At 35.0% G+C, this 27,500-nt stretch overlaps 2 protein-coding genes and 1 long non-coding RNA gene across 5 annotated transcripts in view; 2 read left to right on the top strand and 1 right to left on the bottom strand.

The window, feature by feature from the left end:
- CFAP52 (cilia and flagella associated protein 52) overlaps positions 1 to 27,500 on the top strand; it is a 78,214-nt gene that overhangs the window by 33,990 nt on the left and 16,724 nt on the right. The gene's annotated exons all lie outside the window — the stretch shown is intronic.
- LOC147024945 (uncharacterized) lies at positions 1,291 to 7,360 on the bottom strand. The gene is made up of 2 exons (XM_085885375.1): positions 6,674 to 7,360; positions 1,291 to 6,515 (listed from the first exon to the last, which is right to left on the bottom strand). The coding sequence occupies exon 2, from the start codon at positions 5,091 to 5,093 to the stop codon at positions 4,191 to 4,193; it is 903 nt and encodes a 300-aa protein (XP_085741501.1). The 5' UTR covers positions 5,094 to 6,515; positions 6,674 to 7,360; the 3' UTR covers positions 1,291 to 4,190.
- On the top strand, positions 10,114 to 12,124 carry LOC147024944 (uncharacterized). Its single transcript, XR_015059274.1, has 2 exons — positions 10,114 to 11,367; positions 11,465 to 12,124. It is a non-coding gene; the product is annotated as an uncharacterized LOC147024944 (long non-coding RNA).

Genomic DNA, 27,500 nt, shown 5'->3' with positions numbered 1-27,500 from the left:
GCGCGGGGGGAAACAGGAGGGGGTTGCTGATGCTCGGGGTATAGAGGATCTTTATTATCCCTGGTGTGCGTCTCCACCTCGGCCAGGTCGCGCTGCCGGCCTCCCTCGGGCGTGCAGCTCCCGGCACCGACGCGAGCACCCCCTCGTCTGCCTTCGCCGCTGCCGCCTCTCCGCCTCTGGACTCTCCGACTCTGGACTCTTCTTTGGACTCTCCTCGTTGGACTCTTGTTTGGACTCTCCTCGTTGGACTCTTGTTTGGACTCTCCTCGTTGGACTCTCCCCTTCTCCACTCTCCGACTCCCCGACTCCCCGACTCTCCACCTCTGGACTCTCCGACTCTGGACTCTTCTTTGGACTCTCCCGTTGGACTCTTCTTTGGACTCTCCTCAGCTTCTCCAGCTACTGCAGGCTTCGGGCTCCAGACTTCCACACGGCTCTGACTGACGAACACGGTCCTTTTATCCCCCCGTAGCTTCGCCTTTGACCCCCTCCCTTTGACCTTTCACCTCGCTCCCCATTGGCCCGAGAAAAAGTGGGCGTGAAGGCTTTTTGATCCACAAATTTGCATATATCGATCGTCCTGGAGGCGGGGCCAAATCGCCCCTCGCTCACCGATTGGACGGCAAAAAGTGGGCGTGTGTCGTTTTTGATCCGTTTTTGAAGCACAAAATCCGTGATTTTGTACACGCTGTTCAACGTGCGCCCTGCACGAGTCCAATACCGGTACCCACAGCGGGGCAAGAACGGTGGCGATGCTACGGTTGCGAGGTGTGACGTGAAGGTCGTGGCGGTTGTGGTGAAGCGGCGTTGTGGTTGGTGGTTGATGTTGTGGTTGTGGTGGTAATCATGGCGGTTGGTCCAAAATAAAGATAGTAAAAGAAAAACGGCTATCCTGAAGAGTCGCAGCTCGCATAAATGACATGTATTCCCACTAGACAACGGGTTTGGGCCTAACTACACATGCACTTACCGAGATACCTCACCTAAGGGACCTGAATGGTGGTTTGCGAATTTGGTAACCACAACACTACCCCCTCCCCTTTTTACAGACTCGTCCCGAGTCGTCAAATTTTCGTGTGCCATCATGTGTAGTTTTCCCCTAGTACATTTTACCTACGGATCCCTGGGTGCGACATTCATGGTATTCGTGTCCCCAAAATAAATAACCTGAGGGCTGCGTAACTATCTAAACAAACTCACTCACACGGACGACTTAAATAAAATTGCCGGCGCTAGACAGACATGCCGGGGGCGCACTCATATTTACAGTACATCTTAACCTGAACTTACAAATTTTACACTAAACCATGGCCCAGGATCATTGAACTCTGCAAAAAGAAAGCAGTTAGCAGGGAGCCAGGCTGCCCGCATGCAGTCTCTGGCTCAAACAATGCAGGTGACAGGGAACGTGGCTGGCTGCTCACACGCAGTCCAAGGCCTTCCCTTTTGAACTGAACGCAGTGACCCACAACGGTGCATGGGCTGCACAAACGCAGTCTCCGTGCCAGCTCAAGTGGCACACGCAATGAGCACAACGAATGGATGGATGGACACAAACACGGTGCACGGGCCGCCACTGCAGGCCCGTGTTGTAGCTGCCAACAGGGCAGTTCTTGCAGCTTGCAAACTGTTGCTTTCTGATCCTGGCGCACATGGAAACGAACAGGGGGGGGGGGGCAAAGCAAAAATTGAACGGGGCTGGTGAACGTGGGCAGTGGGCATGGCATGGCAAAGGCAGCAGGCAAACACAGCCCGCCGAAGAAGGCCGCTGCAGGCAAACATAGCGGGCAGATGAACTGGCCGGCACAGGCCTTGAAGCAAACACGGCCAGCCGATGGCACAGGCCTTGCAGCAAAACAACAGCTGCCGATGAAGTTGGCCGGCCTCCGCCTTGAAGCAAAACACGGCCAGCCGATGAAGTTGGCCAGCTCTTGCCGTTCAGTGGAGGTTGGTGGAGGGAGTGCGGTGGTGCTGGCCACTTGGAAGGCGGGCTCGGACCTACCTACCTGTCTCCCTCCCAACCTATTGCCTTTGCCTGTCACTGTACATACCCACTCCCTTAATTTGTCAAACCCCAATTTAGCCCCAACTTATTTTTTTGTTGTTTTTATTTTTACTCCCCCACTATAAATCGTCCCCGAACCCCCTTTATCGTCCTTGTTCGGCTAACCTATCCTGTCACCTAGCCTACTCCCAACCCCTACGTTCCCTTCCCGGAGGGGAACAAGGGAGAGCTAACGTCCTGTGTCGAGGCCCAATGAAGCCTCAGAATGGCCTCCCCAGAGTTCAGCGATCTATAACCAAAGTGGGTCCAGCGGCCCACAACGACAGCGAGGGGATGGATGGTGCGGAGGGGTACATCTCCTAATCTACCCTAACCATTTAACTGTTAAACTACCCCGGGGCTTTCAACAAGCGCCTCTCGCTTAAACTATTGGTTCTAACAACCCAGATTCCCGTCGCCTGTGTTGGTGTCCTCACAATTTCGGGCCTCGCCCCCCAATTTTCTCTCCGTGCCCTCACACGGTCTCCTGGCTGGGACACGTGGCTCCCTTTGGCAGGCACGACCCTCTGCCGAATCTCCCGCTATGGCACCCCCGGGCACTACACTGCCTCCGAGCCTACCAGCTCCCTAACACCGGGGAGTGCCCCCCATGGCACCTCCCCTGAAACGCACACGTGGCAGGCCGGCCTCCCGGGCCCCTTTCCGAGCGTCACCCGTGCCCACAACACTGCCCACGTGGCTAATGGCGCCCCGGGCCCCCGCACCAAGCAGGCGCACCCGTGCCCACTACTCTATCCCGGCCGCCCATGGGCCCATGGCCTACCGCGGCCGACTAGCCTGGTGCCCGGGGTACCCACTCAGCGATACTCACCTTTCGCAGCCACGCTCCCAAGCCCGTCAACAGGGCTCCTGCACCCCTCCAAATGGGTCTCGAGCCTACTTTCCCACCAACAACAAAACGACCTCCATTTTTCAATTTGACTAACCCAGCTAACTCAATCTACACTGACCCCGGGGTCCCTTGGGCGGGAGTCACTCCTCCCCCCAATCACTCATCGCACCATGCATTCCCCATTCGCTCCACTCACACAGACCCGCTGGCCTCACTCACTCATCATGTACTCACCTCGCAACTCTTCAACACACACACCGCTGAACTCTGCCATCCTTCTAGCTACCTCCCCTAACTAACTCGTGCTCCCACGTCGTCCCTTACACTAAAGCACGTTCCTTTTAACCTACGTAGCTAAGCTACGTCCCCTCTACACATTCATAAGTCAGTCCATGTCCTCAAATAATCCCATTTTATTTCCCAACCTAAAGCTCACTACAATCCCTCTACCTAATCCATTCCACGGACTCCATGAGGACTTACCCCTGCCCCATGAAGTCGGTCTAACTAAGCTAACCCTTCCCCCTAACTAGTTTCCATCCTGTGCCCCGGTAAGGGGGTCTTTCACCCCTTGCCTAGGAATCCTGTGCACCCGAAAGTGAGGCTTGCTTGTTTTTGTTTTTTTTTTCTTTACATGCGCAGCGCCAGCGCGGCAACTCGCGCACTTTGCACCTGCCCGTGACGTCATGCAGCTGCACGTGTTCCTCGTCCCTCCTTGGACGGTACCATCCGGCAGAGATACCCCTCCTGCCGGATTCCAACCCCACGTGCAGCCATGGCGTCACCGTGCGCATATAAAAAAAAAACACAAGCCCCACGTCTCGAGGGGTTCCCCACGCGAACACATGTGCTTTGCCCGTTGGAGCTTAACACACACGATCGCGTGGAGAACCCGTCCGGTCCAAATCCGTTTACCTGCCTAAACTTTGTCCGTCCGCGGGATCGGCAAATCCACCGCGTGCGTTTCCGGACCGGGACTTCACTCTCGCAAGCGAGCACGTGGTGGTCTCGTGCGTTGCACAGCACGGACCGCGTGCTCACTGCTGGGTGAACCCGGCACGGTCCCCGAAATAGCTACAGCCGCTACTCGGCTTTCTCTCCTCTGTCGCCGTCTCCGTCTCCATTCCACACATGCATACCTGCGTGTCACGACGCACACAGTCCACACCATCACATTCACACGGGGAGACGCGGCTGCGTGCTCCCGCATGCCAACCGACATCTCCCTCTCATACCGCTCTCTCACACACACGGTCTCCCTGGCACACAGCGACCTTGCACACGGCCGTTCACTCACGCGTGCGGGGCACTCACCCGCGGTGCCTCACTCGCACTCCGTGCCTCATCCACACACGGCGTGCTGGGAAGCACGTACTCCGGCACCATCGCCACCACACCACTCACACGTGGTGCCTCACTCATACTGGCCGTTTCACTCACACACACGGCCTCACTCACACACGGTGCCCCATCCACACCCGGCGTGCTGGGAAGCACGCACTCTGGCACCATCGCCACCACACCACTCACACACGGGGTCGCTTCCACACACGGGGACGCACTCACCCCTTGCACCACACACACAGGGACAACCACACTGGGGATTCGTGTCCCCACAAGGGTCTCCGGGGCCTCTATACCCCCCAAGCTCTCCAAGCACCTGTCCACAGCACCCGTCCTCTCAACCTCGCAAAGCACGACCGAACTCACCTGGTCGTGACTCACCTCAAGGGGGCATACTCCCTCCCCTCGTTCCTGGAGGAGGCCATCCAGGTGCTCGCACTGGGTCTCTGCACGGTCCGCCAGCTCACCCCCATTATCCTCCACTACCTCCGTGTGTGTGTGTGCGTCACCTACCCCGTCTTCCTCGTGTAGTCTTTCCTCTATTTTTTCTATCTCCCGTGTCTCTGCCAACTCTTCACCCTTTACCTCCCTTGTCTCAACTATTATTTCCTTTGTCACGGCCTTCATGCCCGCCTGCAGGCATCGGCCCATGTTCTGCGTCTCCCCCCGGAGCTTTTTCATTTCTTCCTTCATGTTTGCTTCCATTCCGTTTATTTGCTTGTTCATTTCGTTTGTATTTGTATCCATCGTCGTTTTCACTTCATTCATTTGCTTGTTCATGTCTTTCATTTCATTTGTATTTGTATCCATCTTTTCTGTCATTGCCGCCAGCATGGCGCATAGCTGGGCCATGTTGGATGCACTCAGCTGAGCCGTTTCGGCAGGGGTTGGGGAAGGGTCTTGGTGGAGAGGGGGGGGGAGGTGTCATACACCGCGGCCGCTGCCGCACCCACCTCGGGCCCTGGGTTCAGTTGGGCGAGTCCGTGTTCCTGCACAATCAACATTTCCTGCTCGGGGATTCCATCCTGGACCATGGATTCTACACATTCTACATCCATTTCTAATACCCCCGGCTCCCGCTCGCCTTGAGACGCCATCTTGCTTCTCGTGAAGGGTTAATTTAGCTCGCTCGTAATTTGGAGGGAATCGGGGGTCGCTTCTCTCACCCCTGGACCGATTCCCGTGAATTTAGCCGGAGACAGGAGAGCCTGTTTTCCTGCTCTCCAATACCAGTGCCGCGAGGAGGGCGATGAATTTGTATCGCACGACCTGACACCAGTGTTGCAGTATTCGCGCCCGCCGGCGTGCTGACGGCCACGTAACTCGAATCGCGGCACGTCGCCCACCGGACGGACAATCCAGTCGTGACCCTCTCGGACTAACGCCGGGAACCAGTCACGGGTGGACCTTTCGGTCTCACCGCGATCGAGCCAATCAGCCCCCGCGTGGGATAGGGTTGCTCGCCAAATTCGACCTACCTAAGTACCCACGCGGAGGGTAGACCGGGCGATCGCACCTCGCCGCAGGTCGACTTCGGACACGGGCCACTTAAGCGACCCGTTCCGTACTATCAGAATAACCGAGCGGTGTTATCGTCGACCTCGACGGTTCGATTAATTTATCGGGCGTATTCAGCCCACTACCAACCCTTTACGTGAAGCAAGATGGGGATTCAATAGAGGAAAAGACGAAGCGAAGCGGGAAACAGTTCAACACAAAAGCACATTTATTCGCGACGAACGGAAAGCACACATATTCAATTCCACCAAAAGCACACAGAAAAAACACAATTCCATTTACACAAAAAGCAAATATAAAAGCGAAAACAATGCAGAGCTAATACCGACTACCGAGCACACGGCAACACTTATACAATTCTACTTCACAGACGGCGCCGACAACACATACCCAAAACCAAGGAAAAGAAATACCCTCAAGGATGAGGCGGGCCTGAGGCCGAGACCGGGTCGCGCCTACCCGTCTGGTGATGAGACGCGGAGCGGCGATGGCGCCCCAACTCCGCGGACCTCGCGGAGGGTGTCTGGTAGGGGGTGGGAAAGGGGCCCCCTTGGTCGCACTATCTCAGCGCGGGGGGAAACAGGAGGGGGTTGCTGATGCTCGGGGTATAGAGGATCTTTATTATCCCTGGTGTGCGTCTCCACCTCGGCCAGGTCGCGCTGCCGGCCTCCCTCGGGCGTGCAGCTCCCGGCACCGACGCGAGCACCCCCTCGTCTGCCTTCGCCGCTGCCGCCTCTCCGCCTCTGGACTCTCCGACTCTGGACTCTTCTTTGGACTCTCCTCGTTGGACTCTTGTTTGGACTCTCCTCGTTGGACTCTTGTTTGGACTCTCCTCGTTGGACTCTTGTTTGGACTCTCCTCGTTGGACTCTCCCCTTCTCCACTCTCCGACTCCCCGACTCCCCGACTCTCCACCTCTGGACTCTTCTTTGGACTCTCCCGTTGGACTCTTCTTTGGACTCTCCCGTTGGACTCTTCTTTGGACTCTCCTCAGCTTCTCCAGCTACTGCAGGCTTCGGGCTCCAGACTTCCACACGGCTCTGACTGACGAACACGGTCCTTTTATCCCCCCGTAGCTTCGCCTTTGACCCCCTCCCTTTGACCTTTCACCTCGCTCCCCATTGGCCCGAGAAAAAGTGGGCGTGAAGGCTTTTTGATCCACAAATTTGCATATATCGATCGTCCTGGAGGCGGGGCCAAATCGCCCCTCGCTCACCGATTGGACGGCAAAAAGTGGGCGTGTGTCGTTTTTGATCCGTTTTTGAAGCACAAAATCCGTGATTTTGTACACGCTGTTCAACGTGCGCCCTGCACGAGTCCAACACCGGTACCCACAGCGGGGCAAGAACGGTGGCGATGCTACGGTTGCGAGGTGTGACGTGAAGGTCGTGGCGGTTGTGGTGAAGCGGCGTTGTGGTTGGTGGTTGATGTTGTGGTTGTGGTGGTAATCATGGCGGTTGGTCCAAAATAAAGATAGTAAAAGAAAAACGGCTATCCTGAAGAGTCGCAGCTCGCATAAATGACATGTATTCCCACTAGACAACGGGTTTGGGCCTAACTACACATGCACTTACCGAGATACCTCACCTAAGGGACCTGAATGGTGGTTTGCGAATTTGGTAACCACAACAATATATATATATACATATATATATATATATACATACATATATATATATATATATATATATATATATACATATATATATATATATATATATATATATATATATATAGATATATATATATATATATATATATACATATATATATATATATATATATATATATATATATATATATATATATATATATATATATATATATACATATATATATACATATATATATATATACATATATATATATATATATATATATATATATATACATATATATATATATACATATATATATATATATATATATATATATATATATATATACATATATATATATATATATATATATATACATATATATATATATACATATATATATATATATATATATATATATATATATATATATACATATATATATATATATACATATATATATATATATACATATATATATATATATATATATATATATATATATTATTACATATATATATATATATATATATATATATATATATATATATACATATATATATATATATATATATATATACATATATATATATATACATATATATATATATATATATATATATATATATATATATATATATATATATATATATATATATATATACATATATATATATATATATATATATATATATATATATATATATACATATATATATATATATATATATATATATATATATACATATATATATATATATATATATATATATATACATATATATATATATATATATATATATATATATATATATATATACATATATATATATATATATATATATATATATATATATATATATATATATATATATATATATATATATATATATATACATATATATATATATATATATATATATATATATATATACATATATATATATATACATATATATATATATATATATATATACATATATATATACATATATATATATATACATATATATATATATATATATATATATATATATATATATATATATACATATATATATATATATATATATATATATATATATATATATATATATATATATATACATATATATATATATATATACATATATATATATATATATATATATATATATATATATATATATATACATATATATATATATATATACATATATATATGTATATATGTATATATATGTATATATATATATATATATATATACATATATATATATATATATATATATATATACATATATATATATATATATAGATATATATATATATATATATATATATATATATATACATATATATATATATATATATATATATATACATATATACATATATATATACATATATATATATATATACATATATATATACATATATATATATATATATATATATATATATATATACATATATATATATATATATATACATATATATATACATATATATATATATATATATATACATATATATATATATATATATATATATATATACATATATATATATATATATATATATATATATATATATATATATATATATACATATATATATATATATACATATATATATATATATATATATATATATATATATATATATATATATATACATACATATATATATATATATATATATATATATATATATATATATATATATATATATACATATATATATATATATATATATATATATATATATATATATATATATATATATATATATATATATATACATATATATATATATATATATATATATATATATATATATATATATATATATATATATATATATATATATATATATATATATATATATATATATATATATATATACATATATATATACATATATATATATATATACATATATATATATATATATACATATATATATATATACATATATATATATATATATATATATATATATATATATATACATATATATATATATATATATATATACATATATATATATATACATATATATATATATACATATATATATATATATATATATATATATATATATACATATATATATATATATATATATATATATATATATATATACATATATATATATATATATATATATATACATATATATATATATATATACATATATATATACATATATATATATATATATATATACATATATATATATATATATATATATATACATATATATATATATATATATATACATATACATATATATATATATATATATATATATACATATATATATATATATATATATATATATATATACATATATATATATATATATATATATATATATATATATATATATATATATATATATATATATATATATATATATATATATATATATATATATATATACATATATATATATATATATATATATATATATATATATATATATATATATATATATATATATATATATATATATATATATATATATATATATATATATATATATATATATATATATATATATATATATATATATACATATATATATATATATATATATATACATATATATATATATATATATATATACATATATATATACATATATATATATATATATATATATATATATATATATATATATATATATATATATATATATACATATATATATATATATACATACATATATATATATATATATATATATACATATATATATACATATATATAAGTAGGGTAAGAATACTGATTCTGGCTCACTTTTCCCCATGTAAATGAATGGGGGATTTTCAGCGATTCATATTTTTTTCCCTAAAAATAAATCCCCTTTTTATCCCAAGGTATATTTATTTGTCTCCCCTTTTAACCTGGAGGTTGAACCTCATTGAATTGAACACCTGGGGGTTGAACAGCTCACTCATTGAACCTATAAAGATTTGTTCATTCTCAAATTCCTTCAATAGTTTAATTTTCTTTGCACAATAATCCCCATCTAAAATATTGACAAACAAAACATTTGAATCTTTATATTTTTTAAGATACCCCATTTGTGCCATTACGAAATGATAAACTTCTCTTAATGCTCTTGTTTGACCACCTCCTGAGCCACAGGTTATTTTTTGTTAAGCCCCGCCCACTTTTCTTTAAGCCCCGCCCACTTTTGTTAAGCCCCGCCCACTTTCCACAAGGTATTCAATAAGCCCCGCCCACTTTTCTTCAAACCCCGCCCACTTTTGCTAAGCCCCGCCCACTTTTGTTAAGCTCCGCCCACTTTTCATAAGGTATTTTTTTCTAAGCCACGACCACTTTTCCTAAGCCCCGCCCACTTTTGCTAAGCTCCGCTCACTTTTCATGAGGTATTTTTTCTAAGCCACGCCCACTTTTCCTAAGCTCCGCCTACTTTTGCTAAGCCTCGCCCACTCTTACATCATTTCCAGTTCATCTCTGACTCACAAAGAAATCACTAGAAAATTACAGGATGTTATGGTTTTGAAAAATTTCCCAATGAAGGCTTGCCTAGGCTTGCCCAGGGAATTTCCAAAGGAAACCACACCCACCAGTCTTTCTCTATAAAAGCTTCAAACCCAGGCTCCATTTTAAACATTTGTTTTTGCTGGCAATGGTGTTCTGTGTGCTTGTTTCGAACTCTCTGTCTTCTATGGAACTAAACCTTCAAGTTGATGAACTGGATTCAAACCTCTTATCTATTGAGGTAAGATTTTTTATTTTCCTATTTTCAAACTTTGATTGAAGCATACTCATTTAATAATTAAATAACTTAATTAATACATTATTATTTTCTCTCACAGGAAATTGTATCTGAAATACAAAATGAAAATACTGCTTTTGCTACAACTTGGGGGAAATTGTTGGCTTGGTTGAAGACCTTGAGTGGGATGACTTTGGTGTTCCTTGGAACTCTCTGTCTTGTATGGAACTAAACCTTCAAGTTGATGAACTGGATTCAAACCTCTTATCTATTGAGGTAAGATTTTTTATTTTCCTATTTTCAAACTTTGATTGAAGCATACTCATTTAATAATTAAATAACTTAATTAATACATTATTATTTTCTCTCACAGGAAATTGTGTCTGAAATACGAAATGAAAATACTGCTTTTGCTACAACTTGGGGCGAAATTGTTGGCTTGGTTGAAGACCTTATGAGCGACCAAGACCCACAGAACGAGTTCGTCCTTGATGACCCAACCAAAGAGTTATACCTTGGAGACCAGCAAAATCCTGAAAAAGAGTTTTACAGCAATAGTACTCATTTTGAGTTATCAAGACAATACCCACTGAACAAGTTATACCTTGATGAGCCAGAATACAAGTTTTACCTTGGAGACTCACAAATTTTGAAAAAATCAGTAAATGAGTTCTGCCTTGATGGTTTAAATAACTACCTTGGAGACTCAGGAAAAGGGTTCTGCCAAGATGGTTCTAAATATGGGGCCTACCTTGGAGACTCACAAATTTTGAAAAAATCAGTAAATGAGTTCTGCCTTGATGGTTTAAATAACTACCTTGGAGACTCAGGAAAAGGGTTCTGCCAAGATGGTTCTAAATATGGGGCCTACCTTGGAGACTCACAAATTTTGAAAAATCAGTAAATGAGTTCTGCCTTGATGGTTTAAATAACTACCTTGGAGACTCAGGAAAAGGGTTCTGCCAAGATGGTTCTAAATATGGGGCCTACCTTGGAGACTCACAAATTTTGAAAAAATCAGTAAATGAGTTATCCTTAAGAGACTTTGTAAGTTGGTTTTACTTTGAATACTTGAAATGTGGGTTCTGGATTGATAACTCACAATGTGATACATATCTTGGAAACTCAACGGGAATGTGGTTATACCTTGAAGACTTGGAAAGTTGGGTTTATGTTGGACACTTGAAACTTTTTTGGGGGCTTTTATTTATTTATTTATTTATTTATTATTATTATTATTTTATTTATTTATATTTTGGAGACTTTTGGAGTTGCTATCACTCTTTAGGATCTAAACCTATCGATGTAGTTCCTTGTCGGATGGTGCTTGATGGGAGCAAGATCAAGAAAGTTCTGGGAAGAAAGTGCAGGCTTACTCCCCCTTTTTACGTCATCAAACCTGAAAGCCTTAAAAGACAGAATTGGAAGAAGAGAAAAAAACAAAAAATATACATTGTTTGTTCTGGGAAGAAAGTGCAGGCTTACTCCCCCTTTCTACGTCATCAAACCTGAAAGCCTTAAAAGACAGAATTGGAAGAAGAGAAAAAAAAAAAAAAAACGTAAAATATATATATATATATATATATATATATATATATATATATATATATATATATATATATATATATATATATATATATATATATATATATATGTGGAAATCTCATTTTGAAAAAGACTGTGTTGGGTGAGGATTGAGTTGGGGTTGAGATTTTGAATGTGAGGGTTGGGGTTGAGATTTTGAATGTGAGGGTTGGGACACACACACACATACACATCAACAAACAAAAGTTAAGCCTTGACTATTCAGTTGAGGATTCTGTGTTTGGGGTTCACAGATCTAAGAACGTCCCCCTTGACACACATTATATACTGTAATACACCTCGGACTTGTCCCTCTAGTGTCCACAAAGGTGTATTATCTGCTTAGTTTTGTCTTTTGTAATTCCTGTGAATAAAATGAACCTAAAATCTCTTCCCCTTCCAAATCATATATTTTATAAGTCCAAGGAACTGTATCTATTACATCAACAATTTTAAAAAGTTCTTTCGTCCATCGTTCAGTAAAACCCTTTTCAAAATGAGATTTCCACCTATATATTCTTACGATATCACCAACTTTGAACTTAGGTTTTCTGACATTAATCTCTTTTTCATATTTTAATTTTGTAAATGTTTCTGATGGCTTCATATTCGTTGACGTGTGAATCGTGTCATTATACTTATCCACAATATCCTGAATAAAAGATGACCATTGTTGTGAACCGAGTTGTGTGAATTTTTTATATAGTCTCTCTTTTAAGGTACGATTAAAACGTTCAACAACAACTGCCTTCCCTTCATTAAAGGTACTGTATAATGTAATACTGTTATTTTTTAGAAAATTCATAAATGTCTTGTTATAAAACTCTCTACCCTCATCAGTCCACAATTTCTTAGGTTTTCTCTTACTTTTATTAAATATCTGTTGAAAAGCTAACATAAGAGTATTACCTGTTTTGTTTTTTAAAGGGACAACCCACGCATATCTACTCCTCAAATCAATAACGGTTAAAGCATACTTGTACCCCTTATCATTATTGAGTTCAATCAAATCAGCAGACCAGATATAATCAACTTCCTTGGAATAAACTTTCCTTCTCTGAAACTTTGTGAATATTGGTTTATGTAATTCATCAGCTAATTGCTCTTCAGTCTTAATGGCATCATTAGAGCCTATAAGTTTTTGAATTTCCAAGTCCAAGTTTCAATTTAGCACTAATCATCTTCTTCACGATGAACCTATCAACTTTTTCTCTCAAGGTTGGATTTTGTATCAGAGACAAATTATACAACATTTCTCTATCGGCTTCATGCTTTTCTTCCAACGTTGTGGTATTCCCATAATCAATATCGTGTCTCATGCACACTTCATCAACTCTATTGATTGGTTTACTCCAGGATTTAGGATTGTCTGCCTCATCTAATCTTTTATCCAAGTTTGTGCCTGGACCACAGAAAGAATACCCTGGAAGATGTAATTCCCCTGGTATTCCAGTAGTTGTAAATTTACTTCCTGATAAAAACTTTTGTATATCTCCTCCGAGTTTGTGTTTGGAGATAAATTGATTTTTTTTGAACCACACACCGAACATATACCTTTTTGTATAACCCTGTTATTTTTACTTTTAATATATGAAATATTTTTAGTATTAGTTTTCTTTTTACATTTGAGACAATAACTCATTTATTTATGAGAAAAATTTCTGCAGAGTGCAAAAACCTTTTTAGTTTCCAACATGCACATTTGAATCTTAATTTTTAAAACATAAAGAATCCTTAGAAATGCCTTCACTCTCTCCTCCATTTATTTAAGAAAAAACTTGAATTAAAATGAATAGCTTGACGATGCTAATAGTTTTGTTGAAAGTATTGCAAATAGACTTGTTAATTCTTTGTATTCCTTCCTGGTGAGATAAGTTATTTTCTTTAATACCTCTATTCTTTTTTGAATCTCACTGGTTTCCATATTTTGATATTTATTCATTCTCTCTCTTTCCTCCTTCTCTCTCTCCTCCTTCTCCTTTTCCTCCTCTTCCCTCTCTTCTTCAACTCCTTCCTCATCCCTTACTATACTTGAATCGTTTACACCCCATAGAATATTATACATATATTCATCAGGATTTCTTGTTATTCCTGTATCCAAAATAATTTTTTTTACAACAGGAAACCAATAAAATTTCTTTTGAATTTCTAAAAGAGCCTTACCTTTTCTTAACCTTATAATTTTTTCATTATTTAACATTCTAATTAAATCTAAAGTTGTTGGTTTATCAACATCAGCATAATGCCAATCTTTTATTGAAAATACCTCATTCTTATGTTGTAGAACATATTTATTAAAATACCGAATACCCTTTTCTTGAAGGTATGCTTGAACACAGAAATGATAATTTTCTTGAAGCCTTCTTGCTGTCATTTATGTATTAGAAATATATGTTAGAATAATATTATGGCACGAAACACCTCCCCATCTTCCCATAGTTAAATCATTTTGTATTTCCTTACTTATTATATATAATCCTGTTTTTTCTGTTTTCATGAGATAAACAAGGGCAAAACCATTATTATATTTACCCTTATTAAATTCTTTTATTTGTTGTTTACTAATCGTGGCTCCACAAAACTCATTCTCGATACCAAGTGGATAATATTCTTCCTTACGAGACTGATTTAATTGTTCCAGGTCTTCGAGGTTAATTTTAAATGACCAATTATACCCTAAATCATTCATATCATACCCCCATTGTTCTATTCTCATACAAACGATACGCCCTTCTTTATAAAAATTTATTTTAATTCGAACTGTGAATTCTGTATGACCTGGAGATAATATCAACACTTCTGTATCTTTAGAATACACAGCCGTTTTATTTAAGTATATATATTGTGATAAATCGCTTAATCTCACCAAGTCATTCGCGTCAGTCGGGCTTGGATAATTTTTTAATTTATAAGCATTTTTTCATGTTAATATTTTTGTTTATATTATATTTATGTCGTTCAGCCTGTGCCTTTGTGTAATAATTTGATAAATCAATATCCAGTTCTTGAGATACACCAAAGATAGAACCATCTTTACCAACATAAGTCATTTATATTAGATTAAAAATAATATCATAAAATTTTTTATTTTTGTTGAGTTGAAATAACACATATAGACATAATTGACCACAACACTTGGAATTTAATTCTTGGACTTGAAATGTTTGATAAACACCATTCTGTAAGAATTTTATGACTTCAACAGGTGGTGGAAGACCAAAACTATCAAAATAATATTTGTCTTGACTATTAAAAATACAAACCCAATGAGAACCGTTCCCATCATTATCTTCTAAGTTCATAATAATATTCTTTGTATGTTTCGACACATTTGTTAATTCATCTCTCATACAAATAACCACATTATGAATTTTTAATTTCTTACAATATTTGGCAAGTTGTAAATTTGATGTTGTATTCTTTCCAAATTCTTTCAACCACTCATCAATGCTCATTTATTTATTAGAAAGATATAATCCATTACCTCTTTTCGTTAATTTTACACCTGCTTGTGCTATAGAAGAAAGCATATCTCCAACTAACAATCTCGCTTTATCAGGCAGACCTTCAAGTTTTTCAGCAAAATCTACAATTACACCACTTCCACTAATTTGTTTCTCCAACTCTTTGTTATGTCTTTCCAATTCTTTTTGAGCCTGGAGTTGAGCCTTCCTTTCGTTGGCAGTTTTGACCGCTGTTGAAATACCACCCGTCAATGCTCCAACCGCACTTAAACCAGCAAATAAAGGAATTAGAAATGGGAGAAATCCTCCACTCGTCTCTCTTATTGAATATTTTTTCAACATTGGTTTTGTCATTTTAATTTTAATTGAGCCAGTGTCATTCAAGATTTTAACCTGTTCTCTTGTGAGCAAAACATCAATTCTTACTGCTCCTTTTCTCTGAATTGTATTAACGTTAATCGTACAAGGCTTTTGATTTTGAACACAAGATGATAGTTTATGAAGATTGATTTGATTAACATATACCCCAGTTGGTACTTTGCCACTCATTTATTTAACAAAAAATTATGTGAGACTAATCATCACACCATTATCTGTATTAATCTGCAATTCTGTTTCTTCCAAAAGCAAACAATATGTATCAACTTCTTCACTCTCTCCTCTTTCAATGTATAGGGAAGTATCCACTCGATTAGACTTTATAGTTTCTTTTTGAGCGCTCAGGTCAAACGTATAGATTGTATACAAACTTTTAAATGCTGTCATATCCAAAATAGGTTCTTTATTTCCATTACTTTCACACACCTTTTGGTAAGACTTGTATGCTTCAGCAAAATCATTTTTTCCCAATTAATTTCCAATCTATCTCGTGGATAAAATGTTCCATCTAGAGAAACGCGAAGTTGTTTCACCTTAGCATTATCACTCAATGCATTATTCTTATCAGTCGCAGTATCACCATCTGGCTTTTTAAAAATCATCCACAGATATCGTGGCTTTCCTTCCAGAACACCCAAATTCCACGTGTAAGTAGTTTGATTGAGTTTAACGTGTTGACATCTTCTTTTGAGGTATGATACACTGAGTGGTTTCTTTGAGTTAAGTCTTCGATTCAACATCTCTTCTGTTTTAAGATTAGGAGTATATTCACTGATATACCAACTCATCTCCTCAATTACAAATTTATTCTGATCACCAAAAGCATTACCAACACCAAAAAGCAATCTATTTTCATTATCATTCCTTTGTAGTTGAAATCTAATTTTAAGACCATACAGAACTTTATCATAATCACAAAATCCAAATATACCTTTAAGAGGAACTGCCACAGTAAAACTATTTTCTGCTTTTGTATCATCATTATACATTCCTTTCCTTTGAATATATCCAGGGTCTGTGTTTGTTCCCGTTGACATATCAGGAATAAAACCTTCGACAGACCCCTTTCCCATTCTATCACTGAATGTATAGAGTGTAAATTTCATCATTTCAGATACAGCAGAGACATAATCAACCGCTTCAACTTCTTGTGTTCCAATATACAATCGCACACTATCAAACATTTTCCAGAAGAAATCATTTACAAGTGTAGCGTTTGTGTTATTCCCAGCCTTAGTGAATTTAAATTTACACAACAAGAAACTTTCGGAGAGATTCAAATAGGTTTGTTGATTATTTATTTCAAAACTTTTTGTACCATTTGTATTCCAGTCTGTTCCAGTTATTGCATTTACCTTGAAGTAATCTTCTTTTTAGTGGAGTTTGAGATAATAATAGTATCATCCAAATCATAGATACTATCAATTGCTTCCATACTTGTATTTATTTAGGGAAAAAGATGTTAAAACTTTTGAAACCCTGATCCAAGTATTTGAATTATTTTCTGTCGTTCTTGGGGGGACAACTGAGTTTTACCTTTCTTAATTTCTTTTATTGCTTGTAATTTATGAGATTCTTTCTGAGCATCTTTTATACTCTTTACAGCACCTGCTACATTTCCCACAGCAGAAGCAGTTGAACCAATTAGGTCTTTATGTTTAAGAATAGTTGAACCAATACCCATGAGAGTATCAATTATCCCATCTCCTCTAAATTGATGTCCAACACCCCTTTGTCTCTTAGGTTTATAGTATCCTCTACCAAGATACATACCTTCACCCTTGTAGTACGGGAAAGGAACATCCCATCCCCTGTAATTATTTTATATTTTCCCAACTCGTGCTTCCTCACAATAACCATCGTATTTATTTATTGAAAAACTTCACGTAGGTGAATTCTGATGGATATAACTTCTCCATTAAAAGAGATCACACGATTATCTTGGTCGGTTATCCTAAAATTTACTCTGTGTATGGTTTTTCCTGACACAGGTAGATAAACCAAATTTTTAGGCTCCATATTGAATTTATAACCAATTGGGGTTGAGTATGCGCTGAATGAAAATATTGTATTTGTTTTTAATCCATCATTATAAGCACCATCAATCAAATCACAGTGAATTAACACCGAATTTATTCCTGAGGATATTTGAATGACATTATCACTGTAAAACGTCCCATTAGTTTCAATCTTTTTGAGGAGAAACCTAATAACTCTCTAAATGAATTATCAATTGTGAAATCAACCTTGTAGTTATTTTTAACTTTAATCGTTGATTTTGAAGTATGTTTTTGAATGTTTATAACAATATTTTTTGGTTCATCACCCTGTTCTTTCATAAGACGAGCAATTTCGGAAGATATTTGAGAAATCTCGTATGCTCCGGGTGAGACTGTTATCGTTTTGTATCCACTTCCCGGATTATAACTAAACTTGTCATTTTTCTCGGTTATATTAAATAAGGTATTATAAGTCTCCATGGACAATAAAGATGCCTCATATTCTTTTGTTGTGTCAAGTTGTAGTGGGTATGGGAATGAAGATGTGTGGTCGCTTGTTGTGAAATTAAAACTCAGGATTGTGCTTCTCATCTTATTTAATATGAGATAAAATGTCTTTATATTGAGATTTATTAATTATTTTCATGTTCATCAACTGGTCTAAAATGGCTGATGCTTCATTAAAACAATTGTTATTTCCAGCCTTCTTACTGCCGAACAACAATAACAGTATATTAACTAATTGCGATGGGTCATTTGGAAGAAAACTAATACCTGAACCAAGGATACTTAAAGCCTGAATAATGTGTTTCTCCTTCTCATTCTTCCTACTTTTACCAGAAAGAATAACCTTATAATTTAGAGTGTTCAGCAAATCAATATATACTCTATCATCATTATTTTCCATATCCAATGGTTTATCAATATACTTTGATTCATCCCTCACAGTTGAACCTTGCCTTCCATCTTTTGTGAGAAGAAACATTAATCTCGGAGTTAGTTTAACAGGGGTTGAGCAGAACTTAAGAACCTTAATTCATCATTAAATATCAATACCTTTTCTTGAACAAGATGAAATATTGCTGGTTGTTCTGTTGGAATGAGTCCTGCTTTGGTTTTTGAATCCGCTGAATATTCATTGTTTTGAACAGCATTCACAATATAATCAGGGGTTGATTAATCTCTTCCAGTTGTTGAAATAAACCTTCATCATGTTCTAATTCTCCAATATGCTCTAATTCTTCCTCCGTCATTTGACTGAAATCTTTTAACATTTGAAGCTTTCTAGGAGTATATTCTACTGTGGGAACTGTGGAAACATCTTTCATTTTTTCTTGGGAAGTTTTTAAAAGTGGTTTAAAAAATTTCTCTTGTTTTTTTTCAAATGCTTCTTCGCCCGTTAGTTTCTGTCTGCGTTTCTTCTTTATGTCTTCCTGTTGTTTTACAACTTTTGAAACCAACTCTTGATGTTCCTTAAATCTTCTTGCTCTTTCTTTTGTATCCATTTATTTATTGTAAAATATCATTTAATGAATTGTAAAGATCAACAGGGAAATTTTCCTTTTCTTCATCATTCAAGTAGATGTGTTCAAATAAATCCTTTTCTTTAAATATTTCATCAAATTCTTTATTAACATTAATGCGAGTTGTAATTTCTTCTTCACTAATCCTTGCATCTCTGCTTTTCATACGTTTGTGTTGAGTTTCTTCATCAACATCAAAACCGAATGATAAAATCTTCACTCCGCTCAGATATTTAATAATTTGTCTCGTTCCTTCTGGATTAGTTTCTAATATCCCAACACCACCAGATTTTAGTTTCTTTAACTCACTCTTACAATGTGAATATTTTGTTGTACCAAGAGAAACCTCCTCAAATATTTGTCCTTCATTCCTCAATCGCATATGTTCCTCCACTGAAATATAGTGATAATCTTCACCTTTTACTTCTCCAGGTCTTATTGCTCTAGTTGTTGTTGATACAATGCGTATCACGGGGTGTTTTTTAAGTAAATTTACAATATTCTCATTTGTACTACACAAGAACCTTGATTTATGAAAGTTTTTTCCAGAAGCAGATTTACCCACAAGATTTATAATAATAGTTGTCATTTATATATGTAATTGTTTATAAAACAAAAAATATATCCCTTAATATCTCATCTTGTTTCACAACAATATATTTATATTTTTCAGTCGTGTGCTTCATATAATCCTCAAATTTCTTTTTACTACATAATGTAGAACAATTATCTCTCCAAAAATTATTGATATCTATTGAATTTAACTTGAATAAAATAAAAGTATTAGCATTGTTTCTGATGGAACGACGAGGAAGTTGAAAGTACGATTGACTAAGATAAATACAATTACAAGAAGAATGTCTCCCTCTTGTGTAGTAGCTGTCCATTACCGTTTGGTTTCTCTCATTAACACAATCATCAAAGATAACGAGGTTCTTTTTTGATTTATCCAAATCTTGGGGAGACGGTATATCATCCGTATTATCACTAAGAATACAAGTTATAAGATTTGATTTCTTTTTACATCTCTGTGTATCACAAAATAGTTGAATTATATCTTCAATGTTATAATCATTTAGGTTTTTTTGACGTTTAAATAAACCTATTATATCTTCTTTTGAAGACCAGCATTAAAACCTTGTGAGAGTAGTTGATACTCTGGTTGAAAACTTCGACTTTGTGAAAATTATTAAATTATCATAATCTAAAAAGTTGGGAGTGAGGAGCATTTTTAAAAGTAAGCAGGTTTTTCCACATCCACTTGAACCAACTATGAGACATCTTAATGAATTTGGGAGATTTTTATGGTTGTTAAATTTTATCTTATTTTCCCAAATAGGTAAAAAATCATTCATTTATATATTTGAAAAACAGGTTATTTAATTTATTATTAGCTTTTTTAGAAACTCTATATTTTATCCTAAGTTCAGGTTTAATTTCAAGATAATCCATTATTTTATTTATACAATATCTTGTGTTGATATTTCCCTGAAAATTACATCCATGAATAATATACAACAACAATCCTTTGAACATTTCTCTTATACGTTCAGTTTCTTCCCTTGTAAGGAAAGGTGTGTTATCATCCTCATACTTTACATTCATTTCTCTAATCAATCTTGTAAAGTAATTCATTTTTGGTGTAAATCTAAAAGAATTATTTTCCTTTTTATATTTTTTATTATCATTAATTAGAAGATAATCACAGAATATACATTGTTTATAGGCTTTTGACTCTGTGTTTAATCCCTGTCTTTCACACGCAGGACAATTCTCAAATTTGTCATATGGAGAATCAGGAAAGTCTAGCATATTTATAAAGTAAAACTTTACTTAAACTGAAATTCATCTATACTTTCAGTTGTATATTACCATCGATATCGATATACTTTTTTCATTATCAGATTCAACGACAACATTTTTTATATTAAAGGTAATTTTAAAATTATCGTTAACTACTATTGAACGAAATGTCATTTCACCTGATATATTAACATCCTTTATTTCATCAAGATTTACATCTTTAGGGTTGTTGAAAAAAATACAAATTTCTCCTTGCATATTACAGATGGTCTTATCTTTTCTTTCTGAAGCTTCATCCATAAGGTTTTTGTTCTTTGATACTTTTTCTTGTTTCATTGCTTTTTCTAGTTTTGAATATATTACTAGAAGGAGAGGAGAAACTTTTGTTGGAGATACTTTAATTGATGTTCTACCAGGTATACTGAAAGCCCTTCCACTGAAGGAAATTGAAGAACTCATATTATTTACCATAATAGTTTTTATCCAATAGTTGTTATATTTATCTTTGTTCAATTTTACATCCTTGACATATTTCTCAGTATCTTTAACAGATGAAGAGATTGATTGAAACTTGTCTTTTGTGTCTTGAAACATTGTATTTATTAAGTGAAAAAGTTGGAGGATAAAATGTTTTTAAGCACAGATTCACCTATAAATTAAACGAAATTTTCATCAAGAAAATTTTAGTTTAAGCAAAGTTTTATTCTATAAATATGGTGAATACAACGTACTGCGATGTTTGTAATCACGAATATAAACATTATAGAAAACACCTCCGAACCAACAAACACACATTTAATCTATTTCATCAAATATCTCCTCTTGAGTTGGAAAGAAAACATTGTGATATCTGTTCAAAGGATGTTTTGAAGAGTAGTTATAATCAACATCTTCAATCACAAAAACACAAGAAAAATGAGTTTAAAGTAAAGGGAGACTATTATATTAAAAACACTGATGAGGCATTTAAAGGGCATATAAAAATAAGGATTTTTCAATTTGGAGAACCCGGTCCATCATCAATAGCTGAATCAATTGAAATAGTGAAACCCGATGTTGAAAAATTTATTAAAAAGACATTAAAAGAAATGAAAACTTTAAAGTTTTATATGGGAGTGAAAATGAATATGAAAAGACAAGATGAAGAACAAACTCCCTATATGAGAACAGATCTTCATTTTATAACATCATTTCAAGATTTTTTGAATAGTGGGGTTTATGAAGAACTATCAAGACAAGAGGAGGATGTTGATAATACAGTGGTAGGAAGTGGATTCAATATTAAAAATCATCTTTTTAGATATACACATTCTAAAATCAAACCCTCTTAAAGCTTCTTCTTATATTGAATTACCAAAAGAAATAAAACTAAAGAAGGCAGTTGTTAATATTAAGAACAATGATAATAAATGTTTTCTCTGGTCTGTTCTTGCTCACTTACATCCACCAAAATGTAATTCAGAAAGAGTAAAACAATATATGAAATATGAGAATACCTTGGACATTAAAGATTTTAAATTCCCAATGCCACTAACAGATATTCCTAAATTTGAGAAAAAGAATAATCTTTCTATTAATGTATATGGATTAACGGATACAAACAAAGTTCAAATATTAAAAATTTCAAACAACTATAAAAATGAAGAAACACACATTGACCTTTTATATTTTAGTGTTGGAAAGAATTCACATTACACATACATCAATAATTTATCAAGATTAATCTCTTCTCAGGTATTCAGAACAGCAAACAAAATATATCCTTGTAAGCGATGTCTTAATTCATTTCATACAAAAGAACGATTAGAACAACATTCAAAATATTGTAGTAATCATAAATCAGCTGTAATTACAATGCCTAAACCTGGTGAAAAGATTTATTTTGAAGATTATAATAAATCTATCATGCACCCATTTGTGATATACGCTGATTTTGAATGTATCCTTAAAAAGATAAATACTGCTTCTCCTAATCCAAAAGAACCATATACAAATAAATATCAAAAACATATTCCTTGTGGTTTCTGTTATTATATCAAATCATCTGTTGGAGAAAAGTATAACAAACTTGAACATTATCGTGGAAAAAATGCTTCACAAGAGTTTGTAAAACGATTAGAAAAGGATTGTATAAGACTCACTAAATTAATGAAAGAAACAAATGAACCGATGAAATTAACCAAAGAAGAAAAATTAGAATTTAGAATGAACAATATCTGCCATATTTGTGAGGGGGAAATTAAGGAGTCTAAAGTTAGAGACCATTGTCATCTTACTGGTAAATATAGAGGTCCCGCTCATTCCTGTTGTAATCTTAATTATAAATTACCTTCTTTTATTCCAGTCTTTCTTCACAACAGCGCCAACTATGATACACATCTATTTATAAATGAACTTTCAAAAACACCAGGGAATATTTCTGCTATAACAAACACAAGTCAAAAGTATATTTCATTTTCAAAAATGATATTCACAAAACCTTTAACTCGTATTAGGTTTTTAGATTCTTACAAGTTTATGGGAACACCACTAGCCTACCTCGCATCAAATCTAAGCTCCATGGACTCTTTTCCAAATCTTAATTCATTCTTTCCAAAAGAGGAAATTCTCACTAAAGAGGAAATTCAGATTAAAGAGAGAATTCAAAGTAAAGAGGAAACTGTAATTAATGAAGAAATTCTAACTGAAGATGAAATTCTAATTATAAAGAAAATTCGAACTAAAGAGGAAATTCTGATTAAAGATGAAATTCTGATTAAAGAAGGAATTCTTACGAGAGAGGAAATTCAAACAAGGAATGAAATTCAAAGTAAAGAGAAAATTCTTACAAGTAAGGGAATTTATCCTTATGATTATATGGATTCATTTATGAGATTTAAAGAAACACAACTTCCATCAAAAGAAAGTTTCTATAATAACCTTTATGAAGAAGAGATAAGTGATAAGGAATATAAACACGCACAAGAAATATGGAAATTATTTAAGATAAAGAACCTTGGAGAATATCATGATTTATATCTAAAAACAGATGTTTTATTGTTAGCTGATGTGTTTGAAGCTTTTAGATCACTCTGTCATAATAAAAATTGTTAAGGATTAGATCCTGCCCACTATTTCACAGCTCCTGGTTTAGCTTGGAGTGCAATGTTGAAAATGACAAAACAAGATATAGATTTAATCAGTGATGTGGATATGCTTTTGATGATTGAGAAGTCCAAGAGAGGTGGAATATCACAAGTATGTTCAAAAAGATATGCTAAAGCAAATAATAAATATCTTCCAAATTATGATAGTGAAAAAGATAGTAATTATTTGATGTATTTTGATGCTAATAATTTGTATGGATGGGCAATGTCTCAATCTCTGCCTTATGGTAAATTAGAGTGGGTGGAAGAAAAGGATTATGAAAAGGCTTTGATGAATATTGTTATTTCTTCTCAAGAGGAATTGAATGACGAAGAAGAAGGTTATTATTTTGAAGTTGATTTGAGGTACCCGAGTGATCTTCATAATAAGCATAAAGATCTTCCTTTGCATGTGAGAAAGAAACTCCAAAGAAAGAATGGTTAAGTGATTATCATAAAAGTTTTAATATTAAAGGCAAATCAACAGAAAAGTTATTAACAACATTCTATGATAAAGAGGGATATGTTTTACATCAGAGAAGCTTAAAACAGTTTTTGAGAGAAGGATTGAGAGTAGCTAAAATTCATAGAGTTTTAAAATTTAAACAAAGTCCTTGGGTGAAAAAGTATATTCAATTTAATACAGATATGAGAGCAAATACAAAAGTAAAATTTGAAGGGGACTTTTATAAATTAATGAATAATGCTGTATTTGGAAAGACTATGGAAAATGTTAGAAACAGGCAAAACATTAGATTCGCAACATCTTGGAAAGAAGCTTCGAGATTGATAAATAAACCAAGTTTTGAGAGAGAAGAGGTTTTTTCAGAGAACTTTTCTGCAATTCATATGAAAAAGGAAAGTATTGTAATGGATAAACCAATTTATATTGGAACAGCAGTTCTTGATTTATCAAAGATATTGATGTATGATTATTTGTATAATGACTTAAAGAAAGAGTATGGTGAAAATGTTTCATTGTTGTATATGGATACTGATAGTTTTATCCTAGATATAAAAACTGATGATGTTTATGAAGATATGAAGAAAAATATTGGAGTATATGATACAAGTAATTTCAGCAAGAAGAGTGAGTTATTTTCCAAAAAGAATGAAAAGGTTATTGGTAAGTTTAAGGATGAGTTGGGTGGAAAAGTAATGAGTGAGTTGATTGGATTGAGAGCAAAGGCATATGCTTATAAGTATGGTGAACAGATTGATAAGAGGTTAAAGGGAATAAAGAAATATGTAATAAAGAAATCAATAACTTTTAGAAATTATTATAATTGTTTGATGAATAAGAAAGAAGAATATAGGAAAATGAATACAATAAGAAGTTATAAACATAAGATATATAGTGAAGAAGTAAATAAAAAGGCATTAGGAGCCTTTGATGATAAGAGATTTATTTTAGATAATGGAATAGATTGTGTTCCATATGGATATTGTATGATAGAGTGTATAAAATAGATTATGTTTTAACGATGGGAAGATGGGTTAGGGTTTTTTAAGGGCTACCGCCGCGTTTTTTCACAATATACAAATGGTTAAACCAAGTATTAATCAAACTAAAGAGTGGAGAAAATCTCAGTCTTGGTATATAAATGGAAAACATAATGAATGTGAAAAATATCAAATAAGTCTTATTGAAAAAATAACTAAAACAAAGGTAAATAAAACAAATAAGCGAATTAATTTAAAAACTAGTAAGTTAGAGGATGTAAACAAAAAACTGAATATCCTTGAATGGACTGAAAACTTTGATGGTTATCAATTGAACAATGAAAAAACAATTTACTATAATCTCAAAATGATATGTGGCTCAGGAGGTGGTCAGATGAGAGCATTAAGAGAAGTTTATCATTTCGTAATGGCACAAATGGGGTATCTTAAAAAATATAAAGATTCAAATGTTTTGTTTGTCAATATTTTAGATGGGGATTATTGTGCAAAGAAAATTAAACTATTGAAGGAATTTGAGAATGAACAAATCTTTATAGGTTCAATGAGTGAGCTGTTCAACCCCAGGTGTTCAATTCAATGAGGTTCAACCTCCAGGTTAAAAGGGGAGACAAATAAATATACCTTGGGATAAAAAGGGGATTTATTTTTAGGGAAAAAAATATGACTCTCTGAAAATCCCCCATTCATTTACATGGGGAAAAGTGAGCCAGAATCAGTATTCTTACCCTACTTATATACATATATATATACATACATATATATATATATATATATATATATATATATACATACATATATACATATATATACATATATATATACATACATATATATATATACATACATATATATATATATATACATACATATATACATACATATATATATATGAACACATATTTATATACACATATATATATATATATATATATATATATATATATATATATATATATATATACATATATATATACACACATATATATACATGTATACATATATATATATATATATTTATATATACACACACATATATATACATGTATATATATATATATATATATATAT

This window comes from Eptatretus burgeri, chromosome 6 (genome assembly GCF_056783735.1).
Source record: "Eptatretus burgeri isolate ZD-2024b chromosome 6, Ebu_testis_v1, whole genome shotgun sequence".
NCBI lineage: Eukaryota > Metazoa > Chordata > Myxini > Myxiniformes > Myxinidae > Eptatretus > Eptatretus burgeri.
This window is presented reverse-complemented; position numbering and strand designations above follow the sequence as displayed.